Source organism: Nomascus leucogenys, chromosome 13 (assembly GCF_006542625.1).
Source record: "Nomascus leucogenys isolate Asia chromosome 13, Asia_NLE_v1, whole genome shotgun sequence".
NCBI lineage: Eukaryota > Metazoa > Chordata > Mammalia > Primates > Hylobatidae > Nomascus > Nomascus leucogenys.
Window position 1 is genome coordinate 41721549 of NC_044393.1, and position 16579 is coordinate 41738127.

A 16579-nucleotide genomic window follows, 5' to 3' on the forward strand; every position below is an offset into this window, starting at 1 on the left:
TTGATTTCAGCTCAGCAAACAAGTGTCTGCTGAAGGTGGCAGCATATGCTGCCCAGCTTGAGCAGTACCAGAAAGCCATTGAGATCTATGAGCAGGTGAGGATACTGTTGTTTCCTTGGAGAGAAGTTGTCTGAATAATTTTTTAAAATTAAACTTTTTATTTTTCTTTTTATTGAGATATAATCCACACATCATGTAATGAGTGCAGTTCAGCGGTTTTTAGTCTATTAACAAAGTTGTATAACTCTCACCACTACTTAATTCCAGAACATTTTCATCATTCCCAAAAGAAGCCCAGCAGTCCATTCTCTCCTCCCAGTCCCTGGAAGACACAATCTACTCTCTGTCTATATGGATTTGTCTATTCTGAACCTTGAATATATATGAAATCACATACCATGTGGCCTTTTGTGACTGCCATCTTTCACTTAGTGTATTGTTTTCAGGGTTCATCCATGTCATAGCAAATGTCAGTATGTCATTGTTTTTCGTGGCTAATACCTCATGGTTTATTTATCAATTTATGGATGTTTGGGGTTTTTCCACTTTGGGGCTATTATCAATGATGCTGCTGTGAACATTTGTGTTAAAGTTTTTGTGGCGGTGTTTTTAGTTCTCTTAGTTACATACCTGGGAATAGAATTGCAGTTGCTGGGCCATATGGTAAGTCCATGTTTAACTTTTTGAGGAACTGCCAGACTTTTTCACAGTGGCTACACCATTATACCTTCCCACTAGCAATGCACAGGGTTCCAGTTTCTCCACATCCTCACCAATACTTGTTTTGTTTTGTTTTTTTGTTTTGTTTTGTTTTTTTAAATAATAGTCACCCTAATGAGTGTGAAATGTTGTCTTACTCTGTTTTTGATTGTTATTTCCCTAATGACTAGTTATGTTGAGCATCTTTTTATTTGCTTATTGGCCATTTGTTTATCTTTGGAGAAATGTCTATTCCAGTACTTTCTCCGGATTTTAATTTGGTTGTTTGTTTTTTGGTGGTGAGTTTTAGGTGTTCTTTATATATTCTGGATATTAATCCCCTATCAGATATGTGATTTGCAACTATTTACTCTCATTCTGTGGGTTGTCTCTGGATTCTGTTATTAATGTCCTTTGATTTACTGAAGTCTTTAATATTTTTGAAGTCCAGTTTGTCTATTTTTTCTTTGTCTGGCTTTTGTTGTTATATAGAAGAAATCGTCACTAAATCTGATATCATGAGGCTTTTCCTTTCTGTTTTGTTCTAGGAATTGTATAGTTTTGGCTGTTAGGTTTAGGTCTTTTATCCATTTTGAGTTAATTTTTGTATATAGTATGAGGTAAAGGTCCAACTTTATTCTTTTATATGTGGATATCCAGTTTTTCTAGCACCAATTATTGAATAGAACTATCTTTTAACTATTGAATGGTATTAAGACCCTTATTGAAAATTATTTCACCATATGAAATATGAGGGCTTACTTCTGGGCTCTCTATTCCATTGATCTATTTATCCATCTTTATGCCAGTATTACACTGTTTATTTCTGTAACTTTGCAGTAAGTTTTGAAGTCAGTAAGTGTGAGTCCTCCAGCTTTTTGTTCTTTTTCAGAATTGTTTTGGCTATTCCAGATCCCTTGCATTTTCATCCGAATATTAGGATCAGTTTGACAATCTCTGCAAAGTAGCCAGCTTGGATTTTGATAGGGATTGTATGGAATGTGCATACCAATTTGGAGTGGTTTTAGAGTTTTCCAGAGAAACAGAACCAATAAGAGGTGTAGGGGTGTATGTGTGTGTGTTTGTGTGTGTGTGAGTGTGTATGTGTGTTTAGAGAGAGAAACTACTGGAGGGAATTGATTCGCTTGGTTATATAGGCTGAGAAGGCCTAAGATCTGCAGTCTGAAGACCCAGGAGAGCCAATGGTATAGCTCCAGTCCAAATCCAAAGGCCTCAGAACCAGGAGAGTTGATGATGTAATTTCTAGTCTGAGTCCAAGTCTGAAGCAGGAGAATACCAGTGTCCTGGCTCTAAAACAGGCATTGAGAATGAATTCTTCCTTTTAACCTTTTATTTTATTCAGGTTTTCAGTAGATTAGATGAGGCCCCACCCACATTGGGGAGGGCAATCTGCTTACTCATCCTACTGATTCAAATGTTAATCTCATTCAGAAACACCCCACAGACACACTCAGAATAACACCAAATATCTGGGCACCCTGTAGCCTACTCAAGTTGACACATAAAATCAGTCATCACAGAGAGTATTGCCATCTTAACAATACTAAGTCTGACAGTCTATGAATACAGAATTCCTTTTATATTTATTTGGATCTTCTTTCATTTTGCTTAACAATGTTTTGTAGTTTTTGGTGTGTAAGTTTTGTACTTCTTGGGTGAAATATACTCCAAAGTATTTTATTTTTTTTGATGCTACTACAAATTGAATTATTTTCTTAATTTCCTTTTAAGATTGTTAACTGCTAGTGTATAGAAATACAGTTGAATTTTGTATATCAATTTTTTGTCCTGCAACCATGCCAAACTTATTTATTAGCTCTAATAGGTTTTTTTGTGTGGATTCCTTAGGTTTTCTATATCCAAAATCATGTTATCTGCAAATAACAATAGTTTTACTTCTTCCTCTGCAATCTAAATGTGTTTTACTTCATTTTCTTGGTTGCCCTGGCTAGAATCTCCAGTGCAGTGTTGAATAGAAGTGACAAGAGCAGACATCCTTGTCTTGTTCCTGATCTTGTAAGGAAAACTTTCAGTCTTTCATATTAAGTATGATATCGGTAGATATCGGTAGTGGGGTTTTGGTAAATGCTTTTATCAGTTTGAGGCAGTTCCCCTCTCTTCCTAGTTTGTTGAGTGTTTTTATCATCAAAGGGTATTGGATTTTGTCAGACATTTTCCTGTGTCTGTTGAGATAAACATACGTTTTTTGTCCTTTGTCAGACTTTTTTCTGCATCTATTGAGATAAACATATGGTTTTTGTCCTTTGTCAAACTTTTTTCTGCATCTGTTGAGGTAAGCATATGGTTTTTGTCCTAATCAGCTTAATATTGTAGATTACATTGATTGATATTCGTATGTTGAACCAACCTTACATTCCTGGAATAAATTCTACTTGGTCATTACAAACTTTGAGGGGTTTCCCAAGAACACCCTCAAGTTTGTTAATAATTCATTAGACAAACTTACAGAACCCACTGAAAGCTGTTATACTCACAGTTATGGTTTATTACAGCAAATGGGTACAGATTAAACTCAGTCAAAGGAGAGACTCATAGGGCAGGGTCTAGGAGACTTCCAGGAAGAGCTTTCAGTTGTCCGCTCTCAGTGGAGTTATGTAAACAGCACTTACTTCCCCCTACAGTAATAAGTGAAAATAAGCGTAGACTGCTGCCAACCAAGGAAGCTCCCCTGAATGCAGTGTTCTGAGTTTTTATTGGGGTCCAGTGACATAGATGTTGACCACCCTTGTGGCTGACTCTACTTTTTGTAAGTGCCAGAATTGGTTTGCTAACATTTTGTTGAGAATTTTATGTCTATATTCATAAAGGATATTGATCATTAGTTTTCTTGTGGTGTCTTTGGTTTTGGAATCAAGGTAATTCTGGTCTCAATGCATTAGGATGTCTTCTTCCTCTTCTGTGTTTTGGAGGAGTTTATAAAGGATTGGTGTGAATTCCTCTTTAAATATTTGGTAGAATTCAATTATTTCTCTTCTTTTTGTTTTTATTTTCACTGATTTCTGTTTTTATTGTTATTTCCTCCATTTAGTTTTCTTTGGATTTGTTTTGTTCTTTTTCTGGGTACTTGACATGGAAGTTTAGCTTACTGATTTTCATCTTTGTTGTGTATGCATTTTTAGTGTTTTCAGTTATGCTTTCACAGGTTTGGCTACTTCCCAAATTTATTATATCATTATACTTTTATTTTTACTCAGTTAGTTGGATTTATTGATTTCCCTTGAGACTTCAGTGACCCATGGATTATTTAGTAGTGTTTTATTTAATTTCCAAGTGTCTAGCAGAGATTTTTCTGTAATCTTGCTATTGTTGACTTCTTGTTTTTAATTCTTTTGTGGTTAGATAACATATTTTTGCGTGATTTCAATTCTTATAAATTTGTTTTGTTTTATGGCCTAGAATATGGTCTGTCTTGGCATATGTTTTATGATTATGCTGTTACTGGGTGATGTTTATAAATGTTGATTAGCTCCTGTTGGATGATGGCATTGTTGAATTCTTTAATATACTTGCTGATCTATCTTTCTTTCTTTCTTTCTCTCTTTCTTTCTCTCTCTCTCTCTTCTTTCAGACAGAGTCTTGCTCTGTCACCCAGGCTGGAGTGCAGTGACTTGATCTCAGCTCACTGCAACCCTCCACCTCCCAGGTTCAAACGATTTTCGTGCCTCAGCCTCCTGAATGGCTGGGATTACAGGTGTGTGCCATGTTGGCTAGGCTGGTCTCGAATTCCTGGCCTCAAATGATCTGCCTGCCTTGTCCTCTCAAAGTGCCAGGATTACAGGTGTGAGCCACCGCACTTGGCCTTTGATTTTCTTTCTAATTCTATCCATTGTTGAGAGTTGGGTGTTAAAATCTCCAACTGTAGTTGTGAATTTGTCTGACTCTTCTTTCATTGTGTCAGTCTTTGCTTCACATACTTTGCAGCTCTGGATTGCTATTCTTGCTGGAGTGACCCTTTTATCATTACATAATGTCCTTCTCTGTCTCTGGTAATTTTCTTGGCTCAAGTCTACTTTATCCACTTTATAGCCCTGCCTGGTTTCTTTTGATTAACGTTTATATGATGTGTTTGTCCATTCTTTTTCTTTCAGCCTGTCTATATCATTATAACTGAAGTGAGTTTCTTGTGGTTGGATCCTGTTTTTTTGTTTGTTTTGAGACAGAGTCTTGCTCTGTCTCCTACACTGGAGTGCAGTGGAGTGATTTTGGCTCACTGCAACCTCCACCTCCTGGGTTCAAGTAGTTCTCCTGCCTCAGCCTCCCAAGTAGCTGAGATTACAGGCGCGTGCCAGCACACCCGGCTAATTTTTGTATTTTTAGTAGAGACGGGATTTCACCATGTTGGCCAGGCTAGTTTCATACTCCTGACCCCGGTGATCCACCCACCTTGGCCTCCCAAAGTGCTGGGATTACAGGAATGATCCACCACAGCCAGCCTGGATCCTGTTTTTTAATCCACTGTGCCAATCTTTGTTTTTCAATTGGTGTATTTAGATCATTCACATTTAATGCAGTTATTTATATGTTAGGGCTTAATTCTGCTTTCTGCCATTTTAGTTTTTGCTTTCTATTCTTTGCCTTTTGTTTCTCTGTTTTCTTTTTCCAACCTTTTTATGGGTTGCTTTTCTTTCTTTTCTTTCTTGAGACTGGGTCTCACTCTGTCACCCAAGCTGGAGGGAAATGGTGCAACCTTGGCTCACTGCAGCCTCCACCTCCCAACCTCAAGCAGTCCTCCCACCTCAGCCTTAGCCTCCAGAGTAGCTGGGACTACAGGCATGCACCACCACACCTGGCTATTTTTTGTAGCAATGGGGTTTTGCCATGTTGTGCAGGCTGATCTTGAACTCCTGAGCTCAAGTCTTTTTCTAGCAATGGGGTTTTGCCATGTTGCCCAGGCTGGTCTTGAACTCCTGAGCTCAAGTCATCTGCCCACCTCGGCCCCCCAAAGTGCTAGGATTATAGGCGTGAGCCAACATGCCCAGCCTACTTGATTTTCTAGTGTTTCTAAGTACAGTTATTCCTCAGTGTCTACAGGGGATTAGTTCCAGGACCTCTGTCATATATCAAAATCTGTGAATAGTCAAGTCCCACAGTCGGCCCTGTGGAACTCACATATAAAAAAGTCGGCCTTCCATTTATATGGGTGTTGAATTCCTAAGAATACTGTATTTTCAATCCACATTTGGTTGAAAAAATCCGTATATAAGTGGATTCACACAGTTTAAACCAGTGTTGTTGGAAAATCAATGGTATATATCTTTGTGTAGCTTTTGTGGTTAAATGCTCTAGATTGGTGTCATCATTTTATCAATTCTGGTGAAATATAGAAATCTTACCTCCCTTTCTGTTCTTTTACTCCCCCTATTCAATATATAGTTGTCTTAATGTTTCCTCTGCATACATTTAGAAGCACATGAGTCAATGTTAGGATTTTTGTTTCAGCCATCAAACATAATTTAGAAAACTCAAGAAAGAAAGCCTGTTATATTTACTCATATTTTTGCTTACCATGTTCTTTCTTCCTTCTGGATGTTCCAAGATTATTGTTTCCTTTCTGTTTAGAGAACCTCCTTTTGTCATTTTTTTAGGGTAGGTCTGCTGACAACAGATTTTCTTAGTTTTCCTCTATCTGGAAACGTTTTGATTTTGCCTTCATTTCTGAAACATAGTTTTCCTGGGAGTACAATTCTAAGTTGATTGTTCTTTTCCTTTAGTTTGAAAAATGTGCACTTTATGGCTTCAATGGTTTTACAAACTTCTGACATCAAGTGATCCATCCACCTCAGCCTCCCAAAGTGCTGGGATTACAGGCATGAGCCACCACGCCCGGTCGGCTTCCATTGTTTTTGATGAGAAGTTTGCTGTCATTCAACTTGTTTTCCCCTATAAAAAAGGTGTTATTCTCTAGACACTTTCATAATTTTTTTTCTTTTAGTTTCAGAAGTTTAATTATAATGTGGCTTGGATAGATATATTTGGTTTTAAGCTATTTGAGTTTCCCTAAACTTACAGAATCTGTAGGTTTATGTTTCTTGTCAAATTTGAGAATCGTTTAGCAGTTATTTCTTCAAGTACTTTTTCAGCTTCCCTTTTTTTTTTTTTTTTTTTTGAGACCGAGTCTTGCTCTGTCGCCCAGGCATGCCAGTTTAATGGCGCGATCTTGGCTCACTGCAACCTTTGCCTCCCAGGTTCAAGCAATTCTCCTGTCTCAGCCTCCCAAGTAGCTGGGACTACAGGTGCTTGCCACCACACCTGGCTAATTTTTGTATTTTTGGTAGAGACAGGGTTTCACCATGTTGACCAGGCTGGTCTTGAACTCCTGACCTCAAGTGGTTCACCTGCCTCGGCCTCCCACAGTGCTGGGATTACAGGCATGAGCCACCATGCCCAGCCAGCCCCTTTCTCTTTCTCCTCCCCTTCTAGAATGCAGATGCCGCAAAAGTGAGACTGTTTTATTATCCCATGGGTCCTTGATGCTCCGTTCCTTTTTGTCAGTTTGTCTTCTCTCTGTTGTTCCTGTTGTTGTCTTCCATTCAGTGCTTCTTTCCTCTGTCTCTTTCATCCTGCTGTTGAGCCCACCCATTTTTTATGTATGGTACTGTTTTTTTTTTTCAGTTCTGAAATTTTTATTTGTTTTTACTTTATATCTTTTTTCCCGTGGCTTCCTTTTTCTTTGTGCATGCTTTCTGTTTTTCCATTAGCTTCAGGTGTTATTGTAATTGCTTGTTGAAGCATTTTTATGAGGGCTTCTTTAAAATCTTCGTGGGATATTTTGGACATTTCCGTCATCTGGATCTGTCATCTGGAACCATCATCTGTTAATGGTCTTTTTTCATTTAGCTTGAGATCTTCCTGTGTTTTTGGTATTACAAGTCATTTCTGATTGAAAGCAGGGCATTTGCACATTAGGTTATGAGACTGGGTCTTGTTTAAACCTTCTCTTTCAGTTGGCCTTCTTTGACATTCCTCTGGCTGAGGAAGTTGGGGATGTTACCTCATTACTGCCAGGTGGAGGTAGAAGTGTCAGCTCTCCACCAGGTCTCTGTTGACACCTGAGGGGCCTAGTCAGCCCTGGGCAGAAGTGGCATCCCCTCTCCTTATCTGTTTCTGCCAGCACAGTGCTGGCTTGTTCTTGGTATGGTGAAAGTCTTCACCCTCCGTTAGACCTCTTCTGACAGCTCACCAGCTGGAGAAAGAAGGGGAACCTCTTTCCTGCTGGACAGAGACAGGATGCAGGCTCCCAGTGTGGTCTGTGTTGCCTTAGTGGCAGGGGTTGGGTGGGGATCAAGCCTCAGCTCCCTATTTGGCCTTCTCTGAAGCTCCTAAGCAGAGGTATTGGGGTCCTTCTTACAGTCTTTCAAGAATGGACTTTAGGACTCCTTCTTCAGCCTTTGATGATGTAAATGGGGTTAGGGCCTCAGTTTTTCTGTGGTATTTGGCTGGAGTAGAGCAGTTATTGTCTAAGTGTTTTCTCTCTTGCTGGGCTGCCCCTTTTCTAGTCCTTTGGCCAGAGAGAGCAGGCTTTTGTCTCTTCTCTTTTGATCTGCGCATACTGGCATTTCTGGGTTGCTCGTTCCTCAGTTTCATGCCATGGATATAGGAAGGGAAAAGAAAACCGAGGGAACCCACCACCACGTTTTCCCTTGGGAAACGTTTGTTTTTTAGAAAATGACCTGGGCTTTTAGTAGTGCTTAGTGGGAGGATTAGGGGAAAGGATGTTTACTCCATCTTATTGGAAGCAGAATTCTTCTGAGCTATTTTTAACTGGTTAAGACTTCATGTATTTAACGGTCTTGTCTAGTAAAATTTCTACTGTATGGTATTGGGATAAAATAATATATTTCATAGCTAAACTAACATAAGATAACGTAATTATTTTCTAAAGGACAACAGATGAGAACGACTTTGCCTGATATAGGAGGGTAAACCTTTTAAATTTAACTTTGCGTTCTGTGCCTAGGTTGGGGCAAACACAATGGATAATCCTTTGTTGAAATACAGTGCAAAGGATTACTTCTTCAAAGCTGCCCTCTGCCACTTCATAGTAGACGAGTTGAATGCCAAGGTAAGGAGTCCTTCAGCACTGATTGACTGATGTCCTTGAGCACTGATTGACTGATTTCACCCATAAGAATACGTACACATTCTCTCTTGTTCTTGGTATCATTTCATTTCGATTTTAGTACCAAGAATAAACTGGGTACATTAAAAATAAGTATTATTCTGTGATACGTGTCCCAGTTGTAATCTTTTAACAGCTGTCAAAGCTGTTCTCAAAAGTTACCTGATAGTTTATAGCCGTACCACCCTGAACACACCCAATCTCATCTGATCTCAGAAACTAAGCAGTGTAGAGCCTGGTACTTGAATGAGGGGCACTGCCTGGGAATACTTAGTGCTATAGGCTTAAATATATGTATATGTTCACTGGTAGCCACCGTTTTTTTTTTTTTTTTTCCAGTAGTTTTGCTTTAAAGAAATTAAGGGGCCAGGTGTGGTGGCTCACGTCTGTAAACCCAGCATTTTGGGAGGCCAAGTGGGATGGATCACCTGAGGTCAGGAGTTCGAGACCAGCCTGGCCAACATGGTGAAACCCCGTTTCTACTAAAAACACAAAAAAATTAGCCGGGTGTGGTGGTGGGTGCCTGTAAGTCCAGCTACTTGAGAGGCTGAGGCAGGAGAATCACTTGAACCTGTGAGGCAGAGGTTGCAGTGAGCTGAGATCGCACCACTGCACTCCAGCCTGGGTGACAGAGTAAGACTCCGTCTCAAAAAAAAGAAAAAAGAAAGAAATTAAGGAACTAAGGGAGGAGACAATAAGAGTAGGATAATATCCATTTAAAAAACAACCAAAACAACAGGCAAGCTCAGAAATGATGTTGGAGTGAGGACTGGGAAGAAGTTGGAAAGCACAGTGAGTACTGGGAGCCAAGAGGCAAAAAGACAGGCAGCCTTGGTGTGGCTAGTGTCTGGAGTTGGAAGAGCAGAATTAAAGCCAGTAGGAGAAACTGTTCTTTCTGTCAGCTTCGAGCAGGAAGCTAAATGTAATTTATTTGGAATCTGGACTGTATTAAGAACTTCTCCATTTAATGGATGGATACAGATACCTGGTCTGTGAGTGTTTAAGAATTCATTTTCATTTACACTGTCTTCTTGGCAGCAGCCTAACTCAGAAAAAAGTAGTTTAGAAATTATTCTTTATTGAAATGGAAAATTCAGAATAGACAGATTTTCTATGTTGATTCCGCTGTTGAGTTTAACTACATACTTCTTCAACACTTAATAGGATATAGGTAGATCTTATTTGAAGCTGATAGAATGTTGAAAGCTTTGTTTAGTAAGTCTGAAATTGATGAGTGGTTTTTCTCTCTCAGCTTGCGCTTGAGAAATATGAGGAAATGTTTCCAGCATTTACTGATTCAAGAGAATGTAAATTATTGAAAGTAAGTAATATTAGAACTTTGAAGAAAAATGCTTTTGTTCTGTTAGGTGACAGCACATAAGTGGGATTGGGTATGAAGTGAAGTTTTAATCTATAAAGTCTGCTAACTGAGGGGCCCTGGTACTTTCCTGCTTTCGCATTATAGGTGTTCAAATGCAATTAAGGTCAGAAACATGTAGTTGTGTTCTGAAATAGGCACCTAAGAAATGTTAGTACAAAAGCTAGATCCCTAACTTGGCTCTTGACTTGTATACGAGTATTTCCTCAGTTGTGTGCAATATTTGGCAACATTGGTATTATACTTAAAGTATATATTTAGAAATGAGACTTCATCTTACAGAACTGTTTTTTAAAATATTTTTATGCTACCAGAAACTCCTAGAAGCTCATGAAGAACAGAACAGTGAAGCTTACACTGAAGCAGTAAGTTATGCTTTTGGGACATGGTACATTATTTGAAGATTTAAGTTAAAGAAACTTCTTTTCCTTTTCATTATGTAAATTCTGAATATTTATTTGAACATGACTCCAGCATACCTTAAGTTGTATTTTCCAAACGTCACCTTTTATATATCACACAAATTAAACAGTTCCATTAGCCATGCTGAGATTCAGCTTATACTCAAAACTAATTTAGCTGTGAGACTAGTTCAGGAGCAAATATTCCATTTATATTCTTATAATTTTCTGTTTTAATTTTTTCTTTTGAAAATAATCTGACCCATAAATAAGTATAAAGTAAAATTAGTTAAGGCCAGGCACGGCGTCTCACACCTATAATCCTGGCACTTTTGGAGGCCGAGGCAGGCAGATCATGAGTCAGGAAATCGAGACCATCCTGGCCAACATGGTGAAACCCCGTCTCTACTAAAAATATAAAAATTAGCCGGACATGCTGGCACACGCCTGTAGTCCCAGCTACTCGGGAGGCTGAGGCAGGAGAATCACTTGAACCCGGGAGGCAGAGGTTGCAGTGAGCGGAGATTGTGCCACTGCACTCCAGCATGGTGAAAGAATGAGACTCTGTCTCAAAAAAAAAAAAAAAAAATTAAATATAATTTAAAATATAAAAACTAAGTAGTGAGAATTTGCTGTATTTGTGGCATAAAATAAATGGAAGGTGGCCAGGCATGGTGGCTCACACCTATAATCCTAGCACTTTGGGAGGCCAAGGCGGGTGGATCACCTGAGATCAGGAGTTTGAGACAAGCCTGGCCAACATGGCGAAACCCCATCTCTACTAAAAATACAAAAATTAGCCAGGCATGGTGGAGTGTGCCTGTAATACCAGCTACTTGGGAGGCTGAGGCAGGAGAATCTCTTGAACCCAGGAGGTGGAGGTTGCTGTGAGCCAAGATCACGCCATTGCATTCCAGCCTGGGCAACAAGAGTGAAACTCCATCTCAAAAATAAATAAATAATAAATAAATAAAAATATATATATTAAAAAAAATGAGGGTTTTTTTCTTTATACTTTTTGTTTTTCCATCTTTTGCCATCTCATGTTTAGAATCAAGCAAAAAAATTTTTTTTAATATATTTTGAAACAGAGCCTCACTCTGTCACTCAGGCCGGAGTGCTGTGGTGTGATCACGACTCACTGCAGCCTCAACCGCCTGGGTTCAGGTGATCCTCTCACCTCAGACTCCTAAGTACCTGGGACTACAGGTGCACATCACCACCCCCAGCTAATTTTTTTTTTTTTTTTTTTTTTTGTATTTTTTTGTTGAGACAAGGTTTCACCATGTTGCCCAGGCTGGTCTCTTAACTCCTGGCTTAAGCTTTCCACCTGCGTTGGCCTCCCAAACTTCAAGGATTACAGGCATGAGCCACTACATCCAGCCTCAAGCAAATTTCTCAGTAGCCTCCTGTAACATGTTCATCACAGCTCAGGCGTGATAGTGGAAAGGAATGTTTTCCTGTCTAACTTTTGCCTACCACATCATATTCATCCTATTGTAATTTTATTCTTGGGTAATGCATTGAAATGTGTTAATTCCGCTTCCATACATATTCTAACTCTGTAATTAATGTTTTCCCATGTTTGGTGAGTATTAATTTTCCATATTCCTTTCAAATTTTTATACAATGTCCAGTTTCTTTTGCCACAATAATTATGACTTAATGAATTTTTTTCTTACACATGTTTGAAAACAGAGAAATGTCAAGCCCAGGAACTTGTCACTAGTATCATCAAAATAGTAACAGGATAATGAAAAAATAAACAATTTTTTAATGAAGAAAGTTATAAACTGGAATGATTAATTTCAAATGATGAAGAAAGTTAGTAGATTATGGCTGTAAAGGTATAAACAGCTTGGGTTACTATTATTTTGTGTTTTTAATGTATTTACATGGGGTAATTCCTGTTCCTCTTTCCTTACACTAGGTGAAGGAATTTGATTCAATATCTCGCTTGGATCAGTGGCTGACCACCATGTTGCTTCGCATCAAAAAGTCCATCCAAGGGGATGGAGAAGGAGATGGAGACCTAAAATGAAATGTTTTTGTCTTTGTGGCATGCAGCTAACTCCTCTTTAGTTTTGTCTTAGGGTCAAGTGATCTTTATGGGATCCCTATTTAATGGCTTAATTTTGTTGCATATGAGCCAGACGGCCTGTGTATTATTTAAGCTCGCCAAGTCTGTGTTACTGTGAAATGAATGAAGGAGAGGCTCCTGTTCATCTTGTGGTAATGATGGGTTGTTTCATGCTCATCAGAACCCCCAGTGTTTTCTGAGAAGTACTTCAGAATCTCATTCCTCATATTTCATTGGTATTTGCGGAGCCTATGTTTAATGTTGCCACGTGTTTTTATGTCCTTTTTGTTGGACTTGAGTACTCAACCCAGTTGTTCTCATAGATGCTTTGCATTTTCTCTGTGCTTTGGCATCTGGATATGTTCTTTAAATGTGTGTTTAGTTTAGGACAGTTACTAGGAATGAGTTTATAATTTTATTAGAAATCATTTCTATTTTTGTTATCCTGTGATTATTTTGATGGTGCTAGTGACTAGTTTCTTTGCTTTTTGTGTTGTTCCGTACGCTAACATGTGCATGGCAAAAATTTAGAATAGCCAGGGTCTGTAGGCATCACATTGTGAGGAAAGGAGCTTTCTGGAAGTACTTGCTTCATGTATGGATGAGTGTCAAAGTGAATTTGATTTGTACTTAGACACACGCACACACACACACACATCACAAGATCTATTAGAAATGGAATTTTTCTCTTTTTCTGGAGATAGTTTTCACTTTTAGTTGGAGGAGAAATCCCTTTACATTTGCATTAAAGTATTTTAATTGGCACAGCCTGCTCATTATTTTCATGTTTATACACTTTCCCACATTGAGGTGGTGTGTTCTGTGCTGTGGCTATAGAAATCTTGGTCAGGGCTGGATAGATTATCTAAGTCAAGCTTGAGTATGAATGTATGTAATTTTCCTGTTTATTGCACAAGATGGGTTAGGTGGGGTGAATGTGGTACAGGAATGTCCTGTATGCCCAAGTGGGCAAGAACCCCAACTTGTTTCTCAGGGGACTTGATTGTTCTCTTAGCTGGTGGAATATGTTGACTTATGTGTTTGAACTCTGTCATGTTTAATTGGTTTATATATGTATGCTATCTTGATTCATGAACTTGATTCTATTATTTTATATGCTGATATTGTACTTTAGACATATGCTTGTCTCCTGAATGTCCTCTGCATATTTTATAGTTAAATGATTCATATTTGAAATGTGTTGCCAGACTTAACCCAGCAGACACTCTGACATCATGGAGCTTCACTGATGACAGGTAACGAAACTTCCTATGATATGTCAGGTAGTAGCAAGTAGTATTGGAATGATGTTTTCATTTTTGGTGGCTCTCAACTGGAATTGGTAGTGTTTCCAGGCCAAGGGTCGAGTCAGGTTGTTTGAGAAATGATGAGTAGGTCAGTCTAGGAAGAAAGAGAAAGTAGCAGGAAAGGAAGTGGGAAGGGCCAGCCGAGGACAGATTGTAGAGGATCCACATCAGGTGGCCACGAGGACTTGCAGGCTATAGTTATGGTGGTGACATGCATGAGGTGGGCTGGTAGAGCAGGAAGCTCTGTGATGTCACGGCATCCACTGGGACTACAGGTGTACTGTAGTCCCCACTACTGGGGGTGGCAATGAAGATGCTCTGTCTGTTGGGCCCTAGAATTTAATGTGGATTTCCTCCTTCCTTCCAAGTTCTGAGATTCTTAAATCAGAGCTGGCTGTCTCTAGAGGTAAGACCTGGAATGGAGTCCAGTTGGTACTTTTTCACTCCCTCTTAGAATCTCTTATGAAAAAATGATCAGAGAGAAAAGTGGGGTTTTGTTTCCCTACCTAATATCGTGCAACCAGCCAAATGCACTTTTGTGAAAATGGGGTATGAGGAGTGGTTCTGCAGCTTGAGTCCTCTGGTTTTAAGTAGTTTGTTTCTACTTGTTTAAAGAATCTTCTGGTCTGACCACTTAAAGTAAAAACCAAATGATTTATTTTAGGGCAATTATGTTTAGCTTTCATCATGATACTCCAACAGACCCCTGTCTGAATGGGTATTTTTTTTTAACAATAATGTTTGTAACATTTTGTTGTGCCAATTGGAGGGTCACTTGTTTGTATTGCAATAAACACTGGGACCAGTTCCGGGGTTAAGAATTAATTTTTTGGAATTAATTTTTGTTTTTAATATTGTTTTTAATATTTAATACATGAAAAGAATCAAAGTAATTGTAATGGCTAGAAGAGACCTGCCAGAAGATTAAAAAAAAGAATGAGAGAAAAGCCCAGTCAGTGATGTGCAAACTTACTTCCTTTAAATGTCCCGTGGATGTAGGACAGTGCCATGTTTCAAGATGCCTGTGAGCTAGGTCTTCAAGATTTATAGAATGTTACTTATGAACAAAATATAATTATTTATGGTACAATTCTTGTACTTTAGCAAATCTGGAGTTAGTTCATAGTCAAAGTCAGTTAATATTTCTTACAGGAAAGTTTTGCATTTTGTGGCAACATTTTTATAGCTTGTGTGAGTTCCTTTTTTTATTTAATGATTTGAAAGCAGTATTTTTGCACAGTCGTGACCGTGTGTGGTGGCGTCACTGTAACCAAAGTATATGCACCAGCCCTTGTGCATTTATTGTTTCTCCTGATTTTGTGCATTTAAATGTCCAAATGCAAACCTTTTTGACTTCCTTTGGAGGACTTGGCAGCACAGCATGCCCCCGTGACCTGCCTGCTGTGGTATGAGCTATGACCAAGAGCAGACTTCCTGCTCCATGGAGTCCTGAGTTGCTCTGGGGCAGGGAATTACATTATGAAAATTAACCATGTGTAACAATAAATCTACCTTAGCAGAAAAAGTATGTTTGTTTTATTTTAACCTGTAAAGTGGAAATTATCAGTAATATTTTGATGAGTCTTGTTGCTAAATTGGCATAGGTCAAAAGTAGCTTCCATTGTTTCAAGTTGTTCCCGTTAAGATTAAGGCAACAGACGTTAATACTCTGTAGGCTCTGGTCATTTGATGGGAATTCCAGGGCACCGTAATGGTTTTGCAGACTGAGGGTTTAGAAGGAAACCCTGGTTACTTCTGTTGATGCAGTCCACTAAAGTACATGATAACCCTGCAGACCTCACATTCTTATCCCTTCCTTGAATCCTTTAGGGTCTACAGTTACTTGCAAAGTTGAGGAAGTCATGGTTGCTGGAAGACTGGTGGGGAGGTGAGGCACCCCTAAGCCTGACACTCTCCTACCCCAAGAAAGTACCACTCAACTATCTGGTCAGTGTGGGCATTTATCTTAATTTTGCAAAGTATCTGCACAGAGAGAGGAGATGCCCCTGGGGAAGGGTCAGTCCCACTGACCACTGGGGCCTGAAGTTCTGATGAGGAAGAGGACCCATAGGGGGTAGTGCAGGCTGGCTCTTCCTACCATCTTATCATAGAGCTTTGTTTTCAGGTCCTAAGGTATATTCACAACACTTCAAGTCAAAGCAAAATATTTTACATGGTAGAACAAGCTGTCCCCATCTAGGCATTGAGTTGTTGATCATTCAAAGCCTAAATCAAGTGGCTCTTCTTAGAATCAATTTCCTAATGAAGATGCCACCATGGTAGTTTAAAAGCTTAGTTTTGTCAGCCTTAGTTAAGAGTCCACGTACGGATTGCCAAAGGTATGCAGATGATTTTCTGAGTCTCATTTAGGATGATGTATCAGGGGTCCCCAACCCGTTAGAAACTGGGCCTCACGGCAGGAGGTGAGCTGTAGGCAGTGAAGCTTCATCTGTATTTGCAGCCACTCCCGTGGCTCACATTACCACCTGAGCTTTGCATCCTGTCAGATCAGCAGCGGCATTAAGAGTCTCATAGGAGTGCAAACCCTATTGA

At 39.2% G+C, this 16579-nt stretch overlaps 1 protein-coding gene across 2 annotated transcripts in view; it reads left to right on the top strand.

The window, feature by feature from the left end:
* NAPB (NSF attachment protein beta) overlaps positions 1-15551 on the top strand; it is a 47104-nt gene extending 31553 nt beyond the window's left edge. For both annotated transcript variants that reach the window (XM_030826862.1, XM_030826863.1), the window contains 5 exons: positions 11-95; positions 8699-8803; positions 10113-10181; positions 10553-10603; positions 12570-15551. In XM_030826862.1, the coding sequence (XP_030682722.1) occupies positions 11-95; positions 8699-8803; positions 10113-10181; positions 10553-10603; positions 12570-12680 (421 nt within the window). In that variant the 3' untranslated portion in view covers positions 12681-15551. The remainder of the gene's footprint in view (positions 1-10; positions 96-8698; positions 8804-10112; positions 10182-10552; positions 10604-12569) is intronic.
* The last annotated feature ends 1028 nt before the right edge of the window (positions 15552-16579 follow it).